The sequence below is a fragment of the Scylla paramamosain genome, chromosome 4 (assembly GCF_035594125.1).
Source record: "Scylla paramamosain isolate STU-SP2022 chromosome 4, ASM3559412v1, whole genome shotgun sequence".
Lineage (NCBI taxonomy): Eukaryota > Metazoa > Arthropoda > Malacostraca > Decapoda > Portunidae > Scylla > Scylla paramamosain.
In genome coordinates, this window is record NC_087154.1 from 2,790,001 (window position 1) to 2,815,000 (window position 25,000).

The window sequence follows — 25,000 nt, forward strand, 5'->3', positions numbered from 1 at the left end:
GATTTGAACTCTTTCAAGAATGAGGTTTCGAGACACTTATCCTCCAACTTTGGATAATTCATTTAGCTGTTCTTCATGAGAACTGGCACCTCAATGGGCCTTTTTGTTGCCTTAGCCAAAGCCTCTATTGTATAAAAAAGTAGTCCTGCCACATATTCCAAAACATCCCAGCAGTTCATGTAGGCTGTTAGTCCAGGAGTATCTAACAAGACCCTCAGCCATGGTCAATGTATTAGAGCCACTTTGATTACAAATCTTTTGTGTTTAATGTCATTCTATATTTTCATATCTACCACAACTTTTATGTCGACCCTCACCCATTACTACTGTTCCATGGGTTCTTGAGCTGCTCCCTTGCTTGTCACTACTGTTATATGGGTTATTGAGATGCTCCTTTGCCTATCACTACTGTTATATGGGTTATTGAGATGCTCCCTTGCCTATCACTACTGTTATATGGGTTATTGAGATGCTCCCTTGCCTATCACTACTGTTATATGGGTTATTGAGATACTCCCTTGCCTATCACTACTGTTATATGGGTTATTGAGATGCTCCCTTGCCTATCACTACTGTTATATGGGTTATTGAGATGCTCCCTTGCCTATCACTACTGTTATATGGGTTATTGAGATGCTCCCTTGCCTATCACTACTGTTATATGGGTTATTGAGATGCTCCCTTGCCTATTACTACTGTTACATGGGTTCTTGAGTCTGCTGTGCATATTAAGTTTTTGTGCTGAGCAAAGCCTCTCCTACCATAACTTGTATTAAAAAAAAAAATATTAACATTCCAATCCAATTACATTTCACTGAAACAGACTTATGTTCCAATGAACTGGGCCTATATTCTGATAAGCTGAGTTTGGGTTCAGATAAACTGGTTACATCCAAGTAAATCCATCATAAGTAAGCATTACTGCCAGTTAAACCATCATAAGTCACACTGTGTAGATAGCTGAACATTTTATCCATTCAAACAACCATAGATTTCTGAGTCAGTCAATCTGTACTAAGTGGGGCTCAACAGTATAGTGTACATATTATAAATGTACATTACATATACACCAATAAGTAATGCTCCAAGTTATTGATTGGGTGAGAAACACCTTACCACAGTCTTTTGTATCCTGTCTTGATTTTCCATTATTTTTACTACTTGCAGTTAGAGTACTAATTGTATATATATTATCCATGATAGAAACAAGCTAGCTTCCTTTCTAAGCAGAATGCTGTGTGTGTGTGTGTGTGTGTGTGTGTGTGTGTGTGTGTGTGTGTGTGTGTGTGTGTGTGTGTGTGTGTGTGTGTGTGTGTGTGTGTGTGTGTGTGTGTGTGTGTGTGTGTGTGTGTGTGTGTGTGTGTGTGTCTATTTGCCCATGATCATCTGCTGGTGTTGAGACAAAGCCAGCCATTTCCCTACAGAAAGAGCTCAGAGCTCACAGTGACTGATCTTTGGGTAGGACTGAGATCACTAACACCACACACCAGTGTGATGTGTGGTGTGTCAGCAAAGTCATAACCTCTTGGGTTACATTAAGAGTCTTGTCTATCTGGCTCGCTGCTCCTGGAACTCAAACCTTGGCCTCCTTGATAGTAATGTAAATATACTAACCACTACACTATGCAGTGTATGCTTGTGTGTGTACCTATAATTTCATATTCCAGAAGTCATGCAGTGATGAAGAAAGTAGCAAGTACCATATCCAGCAATCTCTCAATATAAAGAATCTTAATATAATGAATATTGGATACAAGAAACCTTTCATGCCTATCAAACAAACTTCACACTTAATGAACTTTAAGGCATTGCAAGTGGCAGCAGTTTGCCAAATGCAACTCAGGAAGAGCCACAAATCTGAAGGGTGTACCTACTGCATGGGACTGCTTATCACTGAAGCAGCCTGTGCCACAGGACTGTAACTCACATCAACGTGTGTCATATTCCACAAATTGGTAAGGTCTCTCTTTTACAGCCTGAAATGTGGGCTGGGAGAACATGTTTATACTGGGACTTGGGTTAGTCCTTTGCATGTTTCAGCCAGATAGAGTAAATGAATCTGTTGCTTGACAATATAAAAATCAGGATCAGGAGTGGGTATTTCACAGACCACTCCTTGTTTTGACTCATAAAAATGGCTGTGTTTGTTTCAGACTTAGCATTCTACTGTGTTGGTGTGCAATGGGAAATATGCAAGCTATGATGACATAGTTTGAGTAATGCAGCTGCATAAGAATGATGAAACAAATAAAGAGGCTTTATACAGTAGGGTATGCAACAACAAACGTCATTAATTCCATTGTAGCATTCATTATGGTGCATTATGGTGATTGAAGAACTTATGGAAAAAATTAATTGGCTCCAGGGAACCAGAAAATAATATAGAAATTCCACAATAAAAAAAATACATCCATCAAAATAAGCACATTTGCACTTCTGCATTTGAGATAACACAGCAAATATATACAGTGCCCTTCCAAGTTTCATGCCTAGTCCCAAATTCTTGCCATCCCAGGTTTCGTGCATTATCAGCCTGAGTTTCGCACTGCTTTGACAAGTATAGGTTACATTTACCTACTGTTGGTGTCATGTGTATATACTTTCAGTAAACCCCATAAGTCAGAGCTCTCTCTCTCTCTCTCTCTCTCTCTCTCTCTCTCTCTCTCTCTCTCTCTCTCTCTCTCTCTCTCTCTCTCTCTCTCTCTCTCTCTCTCTCTCCCTATTCTTTCTCCTTTTGGCCTTTTCCAGATAACTATTTCACTTCTCTCTCTCTCTCTCTCTCTCTCTCTCTCTCTCTCTCTCTCTCTCTCTCTCTCTCTCTCTCTCTCTCTCTCTCTCTCTCTCTCTCTCTCTCTGAAAGTAAGAATATTCCTAAGGATTGCTAAATAGAATGAGACTGGTTGAGAATGAAAATGGAATTACATATACGAGTGAGAAAGAGTGAGAAAGGATGAACTGAAAATAGCATATAATGAATGAGGGAGAGAGAGAGAGACAGTGAGGTATCACTCCCTAGTCTCTTATCTCTGACAGATAATAGGGAGAGGAGATGACAGGGAGGGAAGTTTGAGACAAGATGAGAGAAGGGAGAAAAAAGGAAGGAAGGGACAGGCGCCGGATAGGTGAGCAGCAGTTCGCATAGCTGGCAAATTAGTCTTGCAAGTTTTAGTTTGTTATTCTGATTGAATCTTCATTAAAATTTCAGTGCTCACACAAATGGAAAGTTCATCTTGCCAGTTTTGGTTTGTTATTCCAATTAAATATTTATTAAAATTCCAGTGTTTGCATGTGTGACAAGTTCATTATGCCAGTTTTAGGATCATTATTCCAATTAAATACTTATCAAATTTTCAGTGCGTTATTGCAGTTATACATTATAATGACTTTGCGTTGTTGTGTACCCTACTATAACTGATACCAGTGAAAAGACAGTCAGTATTTTGGTGAAGGAATGGCATAACAGGGGATGCAAGGATGCCCAATTGCCAAGAAAGTTTCAGTAAGACTTTACATATGACCAAAAGACAGTCATAAAGTAATGGGTTGTAGAATATATATATATATATATATATATATATATATATATATATATATATATATATATATATATATATATATATATATATATATATATATATATATATATATATATATATATATATATATATATATATATATATATATATATATATATACTGACATGCACTTCAATGTTTCAGATGGTTCTGGTGGTGTTGGTGATGAGTGTGATGGTGATGGTGGCAGGAGCAGTGAATACCATTCCCAGCAGAAAGTTCACCAAACAGGACATGACACAGGTGGAAGGAGGAATACAGTTGGTGTCCAAAAAGGTAAGCTTCTTCTTACTCTTCTCTTTATTTAAGCATTGTCATTCTTACTGTTTTCATCATTACAGAAGTAATGATGAGATTCAGATGAGTATTAGCTTTTTAATGAAATAAGCATTCTTCATCTGCCTTGCTCTCTACTTGTGTAAGCAGGCTGTGGTTTTATGGCAAACATCTCCTCAAGTACAGATGAATATAGACTACAGTGCCATCTGTACTCACCAATACTTCTTCTCCTAAACTTTCACCCTGACAGTCTAACATCTCCTCAGGTACAAACAAGCATAGAGTGCAGTGCCATCTGTACCACCATGGACTGCCTCGACTACACCCTCACCACCTCCAGCCACTGCACCACCTACTCTTCTGTCACTCAAACCATTGGTGATGCTGAGATGCGACTCTATTCTGGTAAGCTGATGTTCATCCCTATTCCTCCACTTCCCATAATAGCTTCCTTCCCTTAATCCATTCAACTCTCCAAGGGAATTTTTGCTAACCTCTCCCTCCCTTTCTTGACAACTTGTAAATCCAATGTTTTTCTCTAAAGCCTACAGGCAGCTAGGTGAGGCTTGCAGAGATGACTCTCTTTGTGCTGGAATATCACATGCTGCCTGTGTGGGTGGCAACTGTAATTGTGTGCTGCCAGCCTTTCCTGACAATGGAGGGAGCTGTACAATCTGTGAGTGGTGGAGCATGAGGGTGGGTATGAGAGAAGGTGGGACAGAGACAGTGGTGAAGGCAAGTAGGCCAGGAAGGTATATCAGAGACAGTACAACATGTAATAACATTGGAGAGAGAGAGAGAGAGAGAGAGAGAGAGAGAGAGAGAGAGAGAGAGAGAGAGAGAGAGAGAGAGAGAGAGAGAGAGAGAGAGAGAGAGAGAGAGAGAGAGAGAGATACAGTAAATTATATCACAACAGGAAGATGCAAAGTAAGGATAGGAAAGAGGAGTTGCAAAGACATATAAGGACTAGAGCATGACCATCCTAAAGTTTCATGGAGCAGGGCAAACTTCATATGACACTGTGTCTTGTCTGTCTCACTACTATCTCAGAAAAGTCCAACTTATTCTGTGAACTTGGCTACAGTCATGAGAAACTGTGTGGTTCTTGTTCACACCAAAACAATTTATTCTGAGAAAGTCACATGACAGTGCCTCTGGAATGTCTCAAGTGTCTCATGAAAATCTGGTCTCCTCAATTTTGGAAGTCACTTTGTCCCCATCCCATAAAGAACAAAATTATTTAAAACATATCAAAACTGGTGTTAGGTAACTGAGACAATTACTTGACTATGAGAAAATCAAGAACCAATCAACAAAGAATGCAGAGACAATACTGTTGTGTCTCCCAAGAACTCTTGATTGTCTTGTGACTTTCTCTGGAGTGTCTCACAAAAGTTCCAACACATTATCATAAGACAGCCTCTAACTGTTACTGCTGAATCATTAGGGAAACTTAAAAGAAGATTAGACAGATTAATGGATAAGGATGATAGGCAGAAATATGTAGTTATATTTCATATAGGAACTGCCATGTGTAGGCATGATGGCTTCTTGCAGCTTCCCTTGTTTTCATATGTTCTTATGAATGAGTAATCCTACTGCCACCATCCAACAGTTAACCTTGGAGCGTCCTGCAGTAGTAATGAGCAGTGTCAAGAAACAGTCAACAACACTGTTTGCTCTGAGGGTACCTGCCAGTGCATCTATGGCCTCACTCCTGACTTCAACAACAACACCTGCTTGTACAGTGAGTGAACAACCTCATTTCATGCACTTTCTCCTCATGATGATGAAAGCAACAACCTGTTTCATATCCATCAAGCCAGCTATTTGGTGCAATGGGTGTGTCATGTCCTTAAAGAACAACCTACCTCCTGTCAAGTTTTGTTAATTTGCAATCTAATTTAAATCTAAATCTAGGAATCTAAATCTGAGCACATTTAATATCATAACTAATATAAGACATCACTTATGTTTCCTAATGAGTTAGCAGAATCTTGTGGTGCAGACGTTCCCCACTGTCTCATACCTTTTAAAACCTTCTCTTCCCCAGCTGCAGCAGCAAAGGGGGAGGCCTGTGCTGTAGACACCCAGTGCACCTTGACACAATATAATGTCTGCCTCAATGTCACAGAAGGCATGTGTGTCTGTACCCCTGGAGCCATTGATGAGGGAGACTCCTGCAGGGCTTGTACGTGTGTGTGTGTGTGTGTGTGTGTGTGTGTGTGTGTGTGTGTGTGTGTGTGTGTGTGTGTGTGTGTGTGTGTGTGTGTGTGTGTGTGTGTGTGTGTGTGTATTTACCTAGTTGTACTGTACAGGGCACGAGCCAAAGCTCATCTTGTCCTGTCTCCATGACCATATTTATCCAGTTTCTCTTTGAACATGTGTACACTGTTTGCCATAATCCATTCTTCCTTCAAATCATTCCAGGTTTCAATAATTCTATACAGAAGCTGTATTTCTTTATGTTGCTTGAACATCCACTCTTCTTTATTTTCTTCCTATTCCCCCTTGTCTGTCTCTCTCCCTCCTCCATTTGTGGTACCAAGTCATTTCTGTCTATTTTTTCTATATTGTTTACTAATTTGTACATTGTTATAAGGTCTCCTCTTTCTCTTCTCCCTTGTAGTGTTGGTAATACAATCTCTTCAAGTCTTTCTTCATAGCTGAAGTCTTTCCATTTTGGTACCATCTTTGTCAGTATCCTCTGTATCCTTTCCAGTTTCTGTATATCTTTTTTTCTATGTGTGTGTGTGTGTGTGTGTGTGTGTGTGTGTGTGTGTGTGTTGATGTCTACATACTTGTAACATTTAGGAAATTAACTTTACTTGTATGTATTACTCTTACTTCATTGACTTCAGCATGTGTGTGGGAAGTCAGAAGGAAAGTAAAGTGGTTGTCTGTTGCATCTGTTACTGATACAATACTGCTGTCAAATCCAGAATAGCTGACAAATGCCAGATACACAAACTCCCAAAACACCCATAAGAATTTGCAGCCTAACCAAATATATATTTTTTGCATGATTTTGACAAAAACATGATTAAAAGAACAGTGCAATTAATTTTTTACAAAGGAGGCAAACTACTAACCAAATAATCAGATGATAAATTTGTATGTATGTACTTCCAATGGTGGATACACTGTTATAAATACCAGAAATCTAAAGGTATTACAAATCATTCTAGAAGATATATATAAATATTAGGAAAAAAGTAACCAACACTTACTGCAAGTTGTGGTACAATGCTTTGTTGTGCCCACGCTCAGAGAGAAACAACACAGTACATAGAAGCATGGTGTGATACCACTTGGTGAACAGCACTTTTTTTTTTTTTTTATGTAGGAGGGACACTGGTCAAGGGCAACAAAAATCCAATAAAAAAAAAAATAAATAAAATAAAGCACACTGAGATGCCAGTCCCAGAAAAGGGTCCAAAGTGGTAGTAAAAAAATTAAAGGATAAGTGTCTTGAAACTTCCCTCTTGAAAGAATTCATGTCATAGGAAGGTGGAAATACAGAAGCAGGCAGGGAGTTCCAGAGTTTACCAGAGAAAGGGATGAATGATTAGTTAACTCTTGCATTAGAGAGGTGGACAGAATAGGGGTGAGAGAAAGAAAAAAGTCTTGTGCAGCGAGGCTGCAGGAGGAGGGGAGGCATGCAGTTAGCAAAATCAGAAGAGCAGTTAGCATGAAAATAGCGGTAGAAGACAGCTAGATATGCAACATTGCGACGATGAGAGAGAGGGTGAAGACAGTCAGTTAGAGGAGAGGAGTTGATGAGACAAAAAGCTTTTCATTCCAACCTGTCTAGAAGAGTGGTATGAGTGTAACCCCCCAAGACATGTGAAGCATACTCCATACATGGATGGATAAGGCCCTTGTACAGAGTTGGCAGCTAGGGGGATGAGAAAAACTGGCAGAGAGGTCTCAGAATGCCTAACTTCATAGAAGCTGTTTTAGCTAAAGATGAGATGTAAAGTTTCCAGTTCAGATATAAGTAAAGGACAGACCGAGGATGTTCAGTGTAGAAGAGGGGTACAGCTGAGTGTCACTGAAGAAGAGGGGATAGTTGCTGGAAGGTTGTGTTGAGTTGATAGATGGAGGAATAGAGTTTTTGAGACAATGAACAATACCAAGTTTGCTCTGCCCCAATCAGAAATTTTAGAAAGATCAGAAGTCAGGTGTTCTGTGGCTTCCCTGCGTGAAATGTCTACTTCTTGAAGGGTTGGATGTCTATGAAAAGATGTAGAAAAGTGCAGGGTGGTATCATCAGCGTAGGAGTGGATAGGACAAAAAATTTGGTTTAGAAGGTCATTGATGAATAATAAGAAGAGAGTGGGTGACAGGACAGAACCCTGAGGAACACTGACTTTGCCTGGGCTGGCTGTGTGGAATGTGGAGTATAAATAGTATTAAGAAAGAGAGGATGATGTGAGCAAGAGCCCCAAGTTCAACTCAACCATGGTAACAGAAGCAGAAAAATGATAAACCTAAGTGGTTGATGGTAAAGTAACACTTCACATAGCACAATATGCATGGAAAGTCTCATGTGCAGACCTCATGATGCCTCTTTCCTTTCAGTGTTTCACAGACTAGTGCAGCAAAGAGTGCAGTTTGTGTGACCATTCACAAGAAAGCAGGAGGAGAACATTTAAAGTGATATACATACCTCTCATAGTGACACTTCATCATACTGGCATAAGATTGAGCACTTTGTGGAGGGTGGGAGGAGGAAGCACTGCCACTAACCTCTTCATACAGCTGCTTCTATAACTTCTCCCCTACACCCTCAAAGCTCCCAGCTGTTGCACTCTTGTGAAGAGCTCAAACACATTCACTGCAAAATATAAACATGAAAAATATTACCTCTGGCTTTGGAAAAAAAAACTGAAAGATGAAGAATTTTTGTACAGCAATAACAGACTAGTGGTCATAAAACAAAGGAGCATGAAGACAGAGGTGCAGCACTATAAGTGAAGACAGGAAGGGGAGGCAACACTCACACTGCTTGTATCTGATGTGTGGCAGCCTGGTGATGGGTGTGTTGCGGTCCTTCATGAACTTGTTCAGCTTGGGCATGAAGTCCACCTCTATCTAGCGATTCAAGATTGGTCTGGAGAAGTCATTCTTGACTTGTGACAGGTGGGAGCAAGAACTGCTCTTGTGGTCCAGCACACACAGTCCATTGGGCTTAATGATGCAGCTGGACTTGCCCTTCAGTCGCAGCCTGATGTGTGAGAGAGAGAGAGAGAGAGAGAGAGAGAGAGAGAGAGAGAGAGAGAGAGAGAGAGAGAGAGAGAGAGAGAGAGAGAGAGAGAGAGAGAGAGAGAGAGAGAGAGAGAGAGAGAGAGATTTATAAAGTTTGGACTATGTACTTACTCAAATAGTAAATACTGTACGACTACGATGTGGCTCTCTGTCTTCACGTGTACAGTAGGTCATACATCTAATTAATAACAGATGTCAGAAAACACTGTTGGATGCAAATTACATATATGTAAAATTGTGAATGCATAATCATATGGAAAAATTATGACTTAAAAGTCCATAGTGGAGTTAGATGTGAATCCATTAGACTAGATGTTAGAAGTGAGATCCTACTTTGTGTGCTGTACATATGATTAAACATATAATGAGTGTGCTACTCCCAGTGTCTTAGCCATCTGTGAGATCCTACTTTGTGTGCTGTAAATATGATTAAACATATAATGGATGTGCTACTCCCAGTGTCTTAGCCATCTACTAAGTCAATAAATCTTCAATGAACTACTGAGTATTCAACATCACAACTGGGAGCACCAACACATGTTTCATCCTTCAGCAGATAAAACATAGTTCTGACATAAACATTATATATGTTGACAAAATCAGACAAGCGACACAAGAGACACCAAGAGTCATGAATAGTTAACATTATCTTTATGTAAAAGTTGGATATTTTTGCATGCAAGTGTCATTATACAATACTGAGGAGTCATTATGAAGTACATACTTAGGAACTGAGATGCAACAAAAACTAGTACACTATTATGCTGTACACTTTGTCAAATGGAAATGTAAAAGGCTTTTCTATATATATAATCAATTTTTTTTGTTTTCAGCTCATCTCCTATTCGTATAAAAAACAATTACTATTATTATTATTATTATTATTATTATTATTATTATTATTATTATTATTATTATTATTATTATTATCACTACTACTAATATTACTACTACCAGCACCACTGCCATCACAATTAATATAATTATTACCACTATCATCATTATTAATTCCGTAACTATCCTCCCTCCCTTCTTCCTACCTTCTACCACCACCAACACCACCAGTGAGTCTTGGAGAAGCCTGCACCTCCACCATAGAGTGTGTAGTTGGCGTGAATAACAGCACATGTGTTGGCGTGTGCCAGTGTGCAGAAAAGTTCTTGCCTGCAGACGACGACACCAGGTGCCAGTATGGTGAGTAAGGAACACACACATGACTTGTGGTCATCATCCACATTAAAAAGTTGAATTGTCAAAGCTCAATTTATTTGTACGTGTTGTGAAAACTATACTAAGTTCCAGTAATCTCAGCACCCTTAGCTCTTTATATCTACAGTGGCTAAAATGCCCACCTTGAACCCTCCCTTAATCTCCCATTGCAGACTATGCCAGTGGAGGATTCACAGCTGTTGGAGGGCGCTGGGCACTGTTTACAAAACTTGGCCCTATGTCCTGGGATGCCCTAAGGGCCTTCTGTTGGGAAATTCAAGCCAAGATGTTTACACCAAAGAATGAAGCTGAGTTTGAATTGATGAAGACAGAGGGAGGAGAGCATGACCTGCTGGGAAATTTCTATATACCAATTAATGACAAGAATGGACAACTCCTCTGGAACAATGGATCCTGTGAGTGTGGACTGAGTTTTTTGCAGAGGTGGGCACTGCTGATCAAAACATTAACTTCAGCCACTGGAATCTACTAAGTAAAAAGCTATCTTCATGAATGCTAAAGAAATTTGTAAAAGTAAATGTCAACTGCTAATGTAAACATATTCAGTTTTGTGTGTGTATGAGTGTGTGATGTTGTGTGTTTAGCACTTTAAAATTATTATTATTATTAAAATTACAGATGCTTCCAAAAATTACTCAGGCTCATGCAATCTGACCTACCAAAAAGACTTTCATCAACTGTAGTACTTCTTGCTCCCACAGCTCCTACTGGTGTCTCCTTCCTGCCCTGGCAAGGTGGTGTGGAGGGAACAAAAAACTTCCTGTCTTTCTTTCCCAATTGTGGTTTTGTGGCAAAAATTTCCCCCCCTCTCATGGCACCTTACTGGGAAGTCAAACTCACTGGATGCCTGGACTTGTCAAGCTCAATGGTTTCATGTGAGGCTACAATGAACTGATGAACTTCAGCAGGTTTTGAGGAGCTTGGTCAAAATTTCATCTACAGTGGTAACGGCAAATTTACACCAAATATTGTCAAGAAGGAAAATAACCTTGATATTTATGTATCCTAACTTCTTTTTTCCAGGGTATATTACTGTGTGCACATCACTTGTGTTACTTGCAAATTCATTCTGGGGAGCAAATTCACTTGAGGGAGGAAGTGGGTGAAGGGTAGGCATATTCAAATAGCCTATAAATTGCAGGGACATTGAGACATGTTGCTTTCCTGGGAGAAATAGAAAGTATTGATCCTAGAAAAGCCATAAGGTGACTAAGATTACCACATCAACTTTTTTCAGTGAATGCTTTCACTGTCGGACAATTTTTCCCATAAAGTGTTTTCAACACTTGTTTTTATATTACAGTGTCTTAGATAGTTATGTTGTCTAAAAGGACAAAATTAACCTACTCTCTCTCTCTCTCTCTCTCTCTCTCTCTCTCTCTCTCTCTCTCTCTCTCTCTCTCTCTCTCTCTCTCTCTCTCTCTCCTATATCCATGCAAACATTATTTATTTTTCAGTGTTTTGAATGTTAACAATGACTGATCACAACAATAAAAAACAATGACCTCCATTTTGGGAAGAGATTCCAACTATTCAGCAAGTCAGTGTCACATTCCAAACTTTCATCCACTATTTGTCCAAACTTACAACCTTTTCCAATGTTCATCCCCTTACTGCCTTTAGCACATCCTCCTTCATGATTAAGAACCCACTTAACTCCTTGACACATTCATTCCTTGCTCTATTTCTAATGCAACAATCTGATGCTCTTTATTCTCTTCCATATTAAGCAATCTCTCAAGCTACTTTGCCCATATCTGATGTATAACATCTTTCTCAGTCAGAATCATGTCTATACAATCAGTGTTCATGCACAACTACAGTGCTATGCTGCAAAAACTTATAATCTATATGACTCCTGGTTTCCAGGCTTTAGATTTTCCATCTAAATATTTTTACATGAAGAATGCACTGAGTATGAACTGTTCTCTTTCATGGTAGCGAAAGATTTCTTTCCATAACACTATTTTGTTCACTGAAAGCACTCCATCACATCAATATTCTTTCTTGATTTCTTAGATTTATCAATATGTCTTTCAGATCATGCACATGAACAAAGTAATGAGATCACTTAAATATGGAAGTGCTAACAGAACAAGAATGTTACCTAGCTGCAAGTTTTCTTTTTCTTTTTCTTCTAAAATCTGATGCTATTTATAAAACATCACTTGACTTAGTTAACTGCATTCATTTTGCTCCAAGAGGATGTTGAGAGGGCAGGAGAATGCTATCAACTTGGTTTTATCAGCTCTTTATACTAAGAATAGCCAAGTTTTTTCAAGATATATTTGCATGGCTTGAAAATATACAAAGTACAGCACAATCAGTCACAGTCATTCCATTTTAAGCAATGTGAGATCTGTCAGGACCATCAACAAATTACTTATCTTCACCATTATTCTGTCCACCTTATTAATGCAAGAGTTAGTTAATACCTTTACTCTTCAACCCCATTCACTGTTTAACTCTGAAACTCCCAACCTGTTTCTACCTTTCTTTCCTCTTATTATCATTTTAAAAGAGGAGCATCAAGATATTTTCAGGACTAAAGTAGCCTTCTGAGAACTCTTTCAATATTCATTTTTTTTTTTTTTTTTTGCAAGCAGAAAATTAAGTGAGCTCCACTTCCTGTGCCTTTGGAAAGTATTGATTTATAAGAAAAGAACAAAAAAAAAAAAAGAAAATGAAGTAGCATGGACCACATCTTCCACTCCCTCACCACCTGACTCAGAGGAAGACAACTTGGCCCCCCATTGCTCTAATTCCTTTTGTCTGTTTGTTGCACAAATACCACATCATTTACAGTTTCATCTGATTGTTAAACCATTTACATTTCAACATATTTCCAATTTTAATTTACAAGGTGTGGGGGTGTGTGGCAAGACTCAACTTCCTGCCGTATCATGGCGCGTGGGAGTTAGTGTTTACTCAGCCGGGACTTAAAATGAGTGAGCTGTGTGTGTGCTGTGTTTGGTAAAATTCATGGTGTCTAGTTTCATAATATTTCAAGTTAAAAATGGACTTATTTGAAATGTTCCAAGAAACCATCCATATTTCTAGGGTTAATAGGTATTAGATATGTGTAGTGAAGGATAATGACTAGATGGCACATTAATCAGCGTGTTTGATTTTTTCTTGCTCATAGAAAAGAAAAGAGAAGTGAGGGTGGAGGTAGCAAACGTGTCACCAAACAGCAGGATGAGAGCATTGGTGTTGAGCAGATACCAACACTCACTTCACCCACATACAGCATAAAATAAAAGACGAACATTAAAGAGCCATTTCATTAGTTAACCTTCATTCAAATTCCTCTTCCTTATCCTACTTTCTCCTCTATCCTTTCCTCTAGTGTGTGTGTGTGTTTTTTTTTTTTTTTTATGTAGGAAGGATACTGGCCAAGGGCAACAAAAATCTAATAAAAAAAATGCCTACTGAAATGCCAGTCCCTTAAAAGGGTCAAAGCAGTGGTCAAAAATTGGTGGATAAGTGTCTTGAAACCTCCCTCTTGAAGGAATTCAAGTCATACGAAGGTGGAAATACAGAAGCAGGCAAGGAGTTCTGGAGTTTACCAGAGAAAGGGATGAATGATTGAGAATACTGGTTAACTCTTGCGTTAGAGAGGTGGACAGAATAGGGGTGAGAGAAAGAAGAAAGTCTTGTGCAGCGAGGCCGCGGAAGGAGGGGAGGCATGCAGTTAGCAAGATCAGAAGAGCAGTTGGCATGAAAATAGCGGTAGAAGACAGCTAGATATGCAACATTGCGGCGGTGAGAGAGGGGCTGAAGACAGTCAGTTAGAGGAGAGGAGTTGATGAGACGAAAAGCTTTTGATTCCATCCTGTCTAGAAGAGCAGTATGAGTGGAACCCCCCCAGACATGTGAAGCATACTCCACACATGGACGGATAAGGCCCTTGTACAAAGTTAGCAGCTGGGGGGGTGAGAAAAACTGGCGGAGACGTCTCAGAACACCTAACTTCATAGAAGCTGTTTTAGCTAGAGATGAGATGTGAGGTTTCCAGTTCAGATTATAAGTAAAGGACAGACCGAGGATGTTCAGTGTAGAAGAGGGGGACAGTTGAGTGTCATTGAAGAAGAGGGGATAGTTGTCTGGAAGGTTGTGTCGAGTTGATAGATGGAGGAACTGAGTTTTTGAGGCATTGAACAATACCAAGTTTGCCCTGCCCCAATCAGAAATTTTAGAAAGATCAGAAGTCAGGCGTTCTGTGGCTTCCCTGCGTGATATGTTTACCTCCTGAAGGGTTGGACGTCTATGAAAAGACGTGGAAAAGTGCAGGGTGGTATCATCAGCATAGGAGTGGATAGGACAAGAAGTTTGGTTTAGAAGATCATTAATGAATAATAAGAAGAGAGTGGGTGACAGGACAGAACCCTGAGGAACACCACTGTTAATAGATTTAGGAGAAGAACAGTGACCGTCTACCACAGCAGCAATAGAACGGTCAGAAAGGAAACTTGAGCTGAAGTTACAGAGAGAAGGATAGAAACCATAGGAGGGTAGTTTTGTAATCAAAGCTTTGTGCCAGACTCTATCAAAGGCTTTTGATATGTCCAAGGCAACAGCAAAAGTTTCACCAAAGTCTCTAAAAGAGGATGGCCAAGACTCAGTAAGGAAAGCCAGAAGATCACCAGTAGAGCGGCCTTGATGGAACCCATACTGGCGATCAGATAGAAGGTTGTGAAGTGATAGATGTTTAAGAATCTTCCTGTTGAGGATAGATTCAAAAACTTTAGATAAGCAGGAAATTAAAGCAATAGGACGGTAGTTTGAGGGATTAGAGCGGTCACCCTTTTTAGGAACAGGTTGAATGTAGGCAAACTTCCAGCAAGAAGGAAAGGTAGATGTTGACAGACAGAGCTGAAAGAGTTTGACTAGGCAAGGTGCAAGCACGGAGGCACAGTTTCGGAGAACAATAGGAGGGACCCCATCAGGTCCATAAGCCTTCCGAGGGTTTAGGCCAGCGAGGGCATGGAAAACATCATTACGAAGAATTTTAATACGTGGCATGAAGTAGTCAGAGGGTGGAGGAGAGGGAGGAACAAGCCCAGAATCGTCCAAGGTAGAGTTTTTAGCAAAGGTTAGAGCAACGAGTTCAGCTTTAGAAATAGATGTGATAGCAGTGGTGCCATCTGGTTGAAGTAGAGGAGGGAAAGAAGAAGAAGCAAAGTTATTGGAGATATTTTTGGCTAGATGCCAGAAATCACGAGGGGAGTTAGATTTTGAAAGGTTTTGACAGAAAACAGACTTGGCATATTTCCGGGCAGAAATATAAAGTGCATGAGATTCTGGTGAAGGAAGGCTTAAGTACCTTTTGTGGGCCACCTCTCTATCATGTATAGCACGAGAACAAGCTGTGTTAAACCAAGGTTTAGAAGGTTTAGGACGAGAAAAAGAGTGAGGAATGTACGCCTCCATGTCAGACACTATCACCTCTGTTATGCGCTCAGCACACAAAGACGGGTCTCTGACACGGAAGCAGTAGTCATTCCAAGGAAAATCAGCAAAATACCTCCTCAGGTCCCCCCAACTAGCAGAGGCAAAACGCCAGAGGCACCTTCGCTTAGGGGGATCCTGAGGAGGGATTGGAGTGATAGGACAAGATAAAGATATGAGACTGTGATCGGAGGAGCCCAACGGAGAAGAAAGGGTGACAGCATAAGCAGAAGGATTAGAGGTCAGGAAAAGGTCAAGAATGTTGGGCGCATCTCCAAGACGGTCAGGAATACGAGTAGGGTGTTGCACCAATTGCTCTAGGTCATGGATGATAGCAAAGTTGTAGGCTAGTTCACCAGGATGGTCAGTGAAGGGAGAGGAAAGCCAAAGCTGGTGGTGAACATTGAAGTCTCCAAGAATGGAGATCTCTGCAAAAGGGAAGAGGGTCAGAATGTGCTCCACTTTGGCAGTTAAGTAGTCAAAGAATTTCTTATAGTCAGAGGAGTTAAGAGAGAGGTATACAGCACAGATAAATTTAGTATGAGAATGACTCTGTAGTCGTAGCCAGATGGTGGAAAACTCGGAAGATTCAAGAGCGTGGGCACGAGAGCAGGTTAAGTCATTGCGCACATAAACGCAGCATCCAGCTTTGGATCGAAAATGAGGATAGAGAAAGTAGGAGGGAACAGAAAAGGGGCTACTGTCAATTGCCTGAGACACCTGAGTTTCAGTGAGGAAAAGAAGATGAGGTTTAGAAGAGGAGAGGTGGTGTTCTACAGATTGAAAATTAGATCTTAGACCGCGAATGTTGCAGAAGTTAATGAAGAAAAAATTGAGGGGGGTGTCAAGATACTTAGGGTCGTCGACAGAAAGGCAGTCCGACCTGGGGACATTTATGGTCCCCTCCCCAGATGGGGACTCCGAGGCTGGTGTAGGAGTCGCCATGATTTTAAAATTTTTTTGAGTGAGTATAGTTTTTTTTTTGAGTATAGTTTGACTATCCTAGCACTACTCAAAGTATGTGCAGTGTGAACATGTGTATGTATGTGTGTGTGTGTGTGTGTGTGTGTGTGTGTGTGTGAAAAGAGAGAGAGAGAGAGAGAGAGAGAGAGAGAGAGAGAGAGAGAGAGAGAGAGAGAGAGAGAGAGAGAGAGAGAGAGAGTCCTGGCCTAGATTAACACTTACAGAGGATTCAGTTTGATCAAGAAGCATGATTTTCAAGTTATAGAAACACCTTCATTCACCATACCACTTCTCCATGTGAGTTGGTGCCTACCCAGGTGAGTGCGTTTCTAGTGGTTAGTTGGCTGTGGGCTGTAGACAGAGCGTTGGTGTAAAGGGGTGGATGCCGCAACAAAAAGGAATGAAGCAAACTCTAAGAAAGAGAGAACTCTTCTAGAGAGAACTCTTCTAGAGAGAAGCTATATAATTTACCTCTCGAATAAACTCTTGAATGCATTTTTTTTTTCTAAAGGATAATTAGCTATTAACCTTTAAAAGCAGAGCAACTACTGTCAACAGAGACTCAGTGTGATGGCGATGGGTACTCTTTAAATTAAATCCACCTATAACTGGCACACAACTCCATTTGGGAGTGTAAAATATGAAAATAATATACACACTAAAAGGCTTCTTCATGTAAACCACAGGGAAACAAACACACTGCATATTTCCTTCCCAGTACAAGCTGCAACTCTGGGCACTTCCCACTCGCTGCATTTATCTGACCACTGGGTCAGGCAGGGTTGCCAACCTGATTTTGCGGATAGTACCAAATCGGAGCATCAAAACGTACCAAATCTGAACAAAACGTACCAAATGTAAAATACACTAGGATATATATATATATATATATATATATATATATATATATATATATATATATATATATATATATATATATATATATATATATATATATATATATATATATATAACGTATAATACGAAACAAATTATTTTCTTACCTTGACTAAAGCTGTAAATCCTCGTCCCCTCTTGTGTTTTCTGTGGAGTCCACTTTCGGCTCATTTTAGATAGAAGAGCTAATTATTGACGATTTGATCCCAGCCCGTGGTTTAACTACAATTAAGAGCTCCACCCCATAATGAAGCCAAGAATGTCCCCAACCAAATTAGGTGAAAAATTCCACTGTAAACTACATGTGAGCAATACACGCGCTAATTATCTCTTTAATTACGAATCAGTAATCGCTTCATTTGAGCGTGGCAAAGAAAAAAATAATAAATAAATAAATAGTATCTCCAAGCTGCACGTGGCTTCACGTATGAACGTGTAGGGGAAAGGGTGGTAATATGGAACAGGGTGGTAATATGGAACAGTCAATATCTCGCCTAATCTACTTTCCATCTGCTGTAAACTAAGTCAACCATATCTATTACTTCCACCTGATGTTACCAGAGTAGGCTGATGAACGAGATATAGGCCTGCTTTATGTAAAAAAAAGAAAAAAAAAAATAGAACAGTCAGTTGGGAATTTTTTTTTCTAATATGATATTCGAACAATCCTACGGAAACAGTTTAGTACCAAATTTAATGAAACGTACCAAACGTACTTTTGAGTTAAAAAGTACCAAATATGGTACGTTAGTACCAAAATTGGCAACCCTGGGGTCAGGTAAATGCAGCGTATGGGAAGTCCCCAGAGTTGCAGCAGTGAAGCAGCAGCACTGAAGCACCAGCACTTGTGTCTACGAGGTGCAATATATATATATATATATATATATATATATATATATATATATATATATATATATATATATATATATATATATATATATATATATATATATATATATATATATATATATATATATATATATATATATATATATATATAAACAATTCTGCATGGTGCTAATACAATGAAACTAATACTACTCATATAGCAGCATCTGACAATCAGCTCATGCGCGGACCACTTGAAAACTCCTATGCAGCCTTTAAAAAAAAATAGTTGGTGTCACAAACGTGACATCTGTAGCTTCTCTGATCCTACATCTCTCTCTTTCCTCCTTGTGTCAATGGATAAACTTGAGCAGAAATCATATTTGGAATCGAGTTTCGTCCCTATAAGTGTTACCTTCTGAGTTAAGGGCGGGCGCTGTATACTGGCCTGTCGCTTCTCCAAGGCTACATCTCCCATGCCTCCCTTTCCTCATTCGATGAATCTGAAAAAAAAAAAAAAAATTACATTTGTATTCGAGTTTCGTCCTTCAGTTCAGTTTATCTGCTGCGTGAAGACAGGGCACTGTTCGCTTGCAGTGTGTGATCCGTTTGTGGCAGACGAGCAAAGACAGATGGAGCGTGCGGCCATCACGAACACCTTGCGTGCTCCTTACCCGTGAAGCCGTGACCTGTATTCTGAAACACCTTGCTCTTTTTTTTTCTTTTCTTTTCAAAGGCTACATATCATTAATCAGATTTTCAAGCGGTTTTTTTTTCTGTTTGCAATATAGAATTCTTGTTAATCTGTCACTGGAACACTGGAACACGCGTAACTTCAACTAGACTTTTTTGAAAGCAGTCGGGATGAGGCGCAGAAACGTTTCAGACTGGTCCTTTCATCCGTCTGCGTCTAGGTACGCAGCTCCTTTACCTTGAACACGTAGAAGCTCACAGGACACTTCATCTTTCCAATGAAACTACAATAAGATCACAATAATTAATCTCGCTACCTGCACACAGACACGCCAAGCCCGCAGCAGCTATAATAAGACTGGTTACCTGTTCCTTCCTCCACACGGTGATACACGTGTAGATTCTTTATTGGCTAGGAGGCGATGTTCACGTTCTATTGGGCAGAAGGTAACCTCACGTCATAGATCGTGACGCCACGTGACTAGGCTACCAGTTAACGCCTGCGCCATAACCAGGATTGATACCCAGCCAACACACGAACGTACTCATTCACACTCGTAGCCCTCGAGAGGAAAGGATCGTGGTACAAGTTCGAAAAATAGGACTTTTTATTAACTGTAAGAAAAAAAAAAATAAATAAAATTACCGGAAGTACTAAGATACAGATCTTGGATTTTTTTTTACATTTTTTTTTTTTTTCGTGCATTGGTGAAAACTGCCCTCATTACACACACACACACACACACACACACACACACACACACAGCTAGATCCACTCGAAGTAGTGCCAATCAGCGGCAGCAACAGCTTGCGGGAGAGCATTACGGCCCCCTCCCCACCCAGGCCACAGGTCTACCACTCTCCTCTAACCAACTCTTGATCCTCGCCAAACGGTTGGACTTTTAGTTTTGTAATGCCTTTGCAAATCTGGCGTGATTTGGTTTAAAATATGGATATATCAACTGGAAAAACTTGATTATAATAGTTCAAATATAGCTTTTGCAGATGGATGAATGAGATGCAATGCGACAGATGTAAAGGAATGACTTATACTCCGAGGTCCCAGTTAAAATTAATTAAAAGTCCTCCCTTTAGCTTTCCTACGTTGGTCTTATTGTCAATGATATGAAGTTTACCACTAACAAAAATGCGCGACATTGTTCTTCGAAGATAGATAAAAAAAAAAAATTGATTATTTATACATATTAATAAGTATTTTGTATGCAATATATATATATATATATATATATATATATATATATATATATATATATATATATATATATATATATATATATATATATATATATATATATATATATCAGTTCAGATGTTGGTTCATACAATCAAGAGACGAGCACCAACTTTTTCTGCCTCTGAAAATTAAATGAAAATTTATTGCTACTCCACTTTTCAAAATTATACTTCACTATTTATTTCACCGTTTCTACTCTTCCACACATAGTCAAAACACCTTACTTTTGAGCTTCCGGGGATTTTATTGTGCGTACGAAGGAAAAATGACCTTAGAATGGTGGCTGTGTTGATGTATACTTGGTGACTACTGAGTACTGACTACCAATTCCTCCCGTTCCTCTTGCCACACGACAGTTCTGTCAGGAAGGCCAGACAGGCCGCCAGCAAGACCAGCGCCAGGATGAGGAACACTCCTTGCAAGTGATTTAGACTGAAAGGTACCCCACCCTCCTCCTCCTCTTTCTCTCCCATCTCTTCCTCTTCGCCGTTCTCCCCTTCCTTATCCTGTAAACGAAAGATAAATGAATGATTTTTGTTTGTTGTTTTCTTTGTTCATCCTGGGATATCATAGCTAGCTTCTTGGAAGAAGAGGAGAAGGAAGGAAAAGAACTAGAAACATACATCCCTGTCCTCAGCTACATACCCGCCTGGCCAGCCTCAAAGCCTCCACGAACCAACAACGCATCAGGCCACCCTCAAACACCTTTCTAAGGACCACGTCAAAGGAGGGACGAAGAGGTGAGTTCTTCTCCTGGGACACGGCAACCAACTAGAACAATGAATAAATCAGCACATGAACAAAAAGAAAATGATGAGATGAAAAAAAGTCAGACAAAAAAGAAAAAAAAAAGAAAAAGAAAAAAAAGTTGCTGTGTGAGAGCGAAATAAAAAAAACTGGTATAAGAGGAGAAAGTAAAAAAAAAAAATCGTAATTACTAATGGAGGATAGAAAAAAAAATCTGATATAAGAAGAGATTATTACAACAGAAGTGAAAAAAAGAAAAGAAAAAGGAATAACTGATACAGCATGAGAGAGAGAGAGAGAGAGAGAGAGAGAGAGAGAGAGAGAGAGAGAGAGAGAGAGAGAGAGAGAGAGAGAGAGAGAGAGAGAGAGAGAGAGAAAATTTCCTTTTTGTCTCCTAGGCAGCAAATCACACGTATTGCTGCACTGTGATTTTTGTGCTTGTGTTTCTCTCTCTCTCTCTCTCTCTCTCTCTCTCTCTCTCTCTCTCTCTCTCTCTCTCTCTCTCCTCCATTCACCTACTGTCTTTTCTTCCCCACCCGGCCCCGATGCGTCCACTTATCTTGATTAACTGCAATCAGAGGTGTGTTCATCACGAATGTAGCTGTATTCGTGACGCTTTTGAAGATGATAAACAAAAAAATAAACAATGGTTTTAGCTGCACACACACACACACACACACACACACACAAAATTCGCTCTAACCTCACATTTATTGATACAATTTGTACAAAGCTATTAATTTCGTAGCACATCCTGCAGGGTACTCACACACGCACCTGAGGAAGTGAATTATTAAAAAAAAAAAGAAAAAAAAAAGAAAAAAAAAACTGGTTGTTGGAGGATGGGGAGCAGGACAAGGGAAGGGGGCCGGACCGGGAGAAGAGAGGGACTGGGAGAGGAGGGCAGGGATAGGGGAAAGGGAGGCAAAGACTTGAAAAAGGGGCCTGGGATCAAGGCATGGGGGCCAGGGAGTGAGGAAGTGGGCCTGGAACTAGGGGAGGAGAGACAGGGAGTGGGAAAGAGTCACGAAACTGAGGGAAGGTGAGACACCTCAGGAATGTTTACTCGCTGGTTGCCTTTGTTTCTGGAGTAAGACAAAGACCCTGCATGAGAACAAATGAACGTAAGAAAGTAAGGGAAGCTGCAAGAAGCCATTAGGCCTACACGCGGCAGTTCCTGTAGGAAAACGTTCCTACTTATCTCCACTATTATCCTTCATAAAATTACATAAACCTTCTTTTAAAGCTCCCTAATGACTCGGCACTGAGTGCTGAATCTATTGTATTCATCTCCCCACTTTATTTGATAATTAATTTTGCTTGTCACCCTTGTTATATCCCCGCAATGATGGTTGTGTAGGGTCGTAGACAATTCACATCGGCGTCGCATGATCTGGCACCATGTAGCTTGTAACGGTCGTGCGGCCGTGATCTCTCCTCATTAAACATTAACAAACCTTTGCTTACCGGAGGCGCCGGGAATAATGAGGTAGCGTTGAATCCTTGCTTACTAGATAAACAAAATCGATACATCATATATATATATATATATATATATATATATATATATATATATATATATATATATATATATATATATATATATATATATATATATATATATATATGTATATATATATATATATATATATATATATATATATATATATATATATATATATATATATATATATATATATATATATATATATATATATATATATATATATATATATATATATATATATATATATATATATATATATATATATATATATATATATATATATATTTTTTTTTTTATGTAGGAAGGATACTGGCCAAGGGCAACAAAAATCTAATAAAAAAAATGCCCACTGAAATGCCAGTCCCTAAAAGGGTCAAAGCAGTGGTCAAAAATTGGTGGATAAGTGTCTTGAAACCTCCCTCTTGAAGGAATTCAAGTCATAGGAAGGTGGAAATACAGAAGCAGGCAAGGAGTTCCAGAGTTTACCAGAGAAAGGGATGAATGATTGAGAATACTGGTTAACTCTTGCGTTAGAGAGGTGGACAGAATAGGAGTGAGAGAAAGAAGAAAGTCTTGTGCAGCGAGGCCGCGGAAGGAGGGGAGGCATGCAGTTAGCAAGATCAGAAGAGCAGTTAGCATGAAAATAGCGGTAGAAGACAGCTAGAGATGCAACATTGCGGCGGTGAGAGAGAGGCTGAAGACAGTCAGTTAGAGGAGAGGAGTTGATGAGACGAAAAGCTTTTGATTCCACCCTGTCTAGAACAGCAGTATGAGTGGAACCCCCAGACATGTGAAGCATACTCCATACATGGACGGATAAGGCCCTTGTACAGAGTTAGCAGCTGCGGGGGTGAGAAAAACTGGCGGAGACGTCTCAGAACACCTAACTTCATGGAAGCTGTTTTAGCTAGAGATGAGATGTGGTTTCCAGTTCAGATTATAAGTAAAGGACAGACCGAGGATGTTCAGTGTAGAAGAGGGGGATAGTTGAGTGTCATTGAAGAAGAGGGGATAGTTGTCTGGAAGATTGTGTCGAGTTGATAGATGGAGGAATTGAGTTTTTGAGGCATTGAACAATACCAAGTTTGCTCTGCCCCAATCAGAAATTTTAGAAAGATCAGAAGTCAGGCGTTCTGTGGCTTCCCTGCGTGATATGTTTACCTCCTGAAGGGTTGGACGTCTATGAAAAGACGAGGAAAAGTGCAGGGTGGTATCATCAGCATAGGAGTGGATAGGACAAGAAGTTTGTTTTAGAAGATCATTAATGAATAATAAGAAGAGAGTGGGTGACAGGACAGAACCCTGAGGAACACCACTGTTAATAGATTTAGGAGAACAGTGACCGTCTACCACAGCAGCAATAGAACGGTCAGAAAGGAAACTTGAGATGAAGTTACAGAGAGAAGGATAGAAACCGTATATATATATATATATATATATATATATATATATATATATATATTTATATATTTATATATATATATATATATATATATATATATATATATATATATATATATATATATATATATATATATATATATATATATATATATATATATATAAATATATATATATATATATATATATATATATATACACACACACACACACACACACACACACACACACACACACACACACACACACATATATATATATATATATATATATATATATATATATATATATATATATATATATATATATATATATGTATATATATATATATATATATATATATATATATATATATATATATATATATATATATATATATATATATATATATATATATATATATATATATATATATATATATATATATATATATATATATATATATATATATACACACACACACACACACACACACACACACACACACACACATATATATATATATATATATATATATATATATATATATATATATATATATATATATATATATATATATATATATATATATATATATATATATATATATATATATATATATATATAGATAGATAGATAGATATATAGATATAGATATATAAACGCGACGCCGATGTGAATTGCCTACGACCCTGCACAACCATCACTGCGAGGATATAACAAGGGTGACAAGCAAAATTTATTCTCAAATAAAGTGGGAAATGAATACAATAGATTCAGTACTCAGTGCCGAGTCATTAGGGAGCTTTAAAAGAAGGTTAAATAATTTTTTGAAGGAATATAGTCGAAATAGGTAGGAACGTTTCCTACAGGGACTGCCGCGTGTAGGCCTAATGGCTTCTTGCAGCTTCCCTTACTTTCTTA

General features: G+C 38.9%; 2 protein-coding genes and 1 long non-coding RNA gene across 5 annotated transcripts in view; 1 reads left to right on the top strand and 2 right to left on the bottom strand.

Moving 5' to 3' along the window:
- Positions 1-13,630, top strand: part of LOC135098408 (uncharacterized) — a 16,452-nt gene extending 2,822 nt beyond the window's left edge. The window contains exons 2-10 of one of the 2 annotated variants that reach the window (XM_064000755.1): positions 1,668-1,955; positions 3,720-3,851; positions 4,121-4,259; positions 4,399-4,530; positions 5,470-5,601; positions 5,908-6,045; positions 10,191-10,319; positions 10,508-10,750; positions 11,057-13,630. In XM_064000755.1, the coding sequence (XP_063856825.1) occupies positions 3,720-3,851; positions 4,121-4,259; positions 4,399-4,530; positions 5,470-5,601; positions 5,908-6,045; positions 10,191-10,319; positions 10,508-10,750; positions 11,057-11,250 (1,239 nt within the window). In that variant the 5' untranslated portion in view covers positions 1,668-1,955 and the 3' untranslated portion in view covers positions 11,251-13,630. The remainder of the gene's footprint in view (positions 1-1,667; positions 1,956-3,719; positions 3,852-4,120; positions 4,260-4,398; positions 4,531-5,469; positions 5,602-5,907; positions 6,046-10,190; positions 10,320-10,507; positions 10,751-11,056) is intronic. The other variant, XM_064000751.1, reaches the window with a different exon arrangement.
- The window catches only part of LOC135098419 (uncharacterized), a 32,038-nt gene extending 12,206 nt beyond the window's left edge, over positions 1-19,832 (bottom strand). The window contains exons 1-4 of one of the 2 annotated variants that reach the window (XR_010266979.1): positions 19,169-19,832; positions 18,910-18,997; positions 8,861-9,084; positions 8,527-8,694 (exon numbers count right to left, since the gene is read on the bottom strand). Coding sequence is in view for 1 of the 2 variants with exons in the window: in XM_064000770.1 (XP_063856840.1) it covers positions 8,527-8,533 (7 nt within the window). In the remaining variant the exon portion in view is untranslated. Of the gene's footprint in view, positions 1-8,526; positions 8,695-8,860; positions 9,085-18,909 lie in introns of both variants that reach the window. The other variant, XM_064000770.1, reaches the window with a different exon arrangement.
- A 737-nt stretch (positions 19,833-20,569) lies between these two features.
- LOC135098430 (uncharacterized) overlaps positions 20,570-25,000 on the bottom strand; it is a 20,196-nt gene continuing 15,765 nt past the window's right edge. The window contains exons 4-5 of the long non-coding RNA XR_010266986.1: positions 21,088-21,213; positions 20,570-20,948 (exon numbers count right to left, since the gene is read on the bottom strand). This is a non-coding gene — a long non-coding RNA (uncharacterized LOC135098430). The remainder of the gene's footprint in view (positions 20,949-21,087; positions 21,214-25,000) is intronic.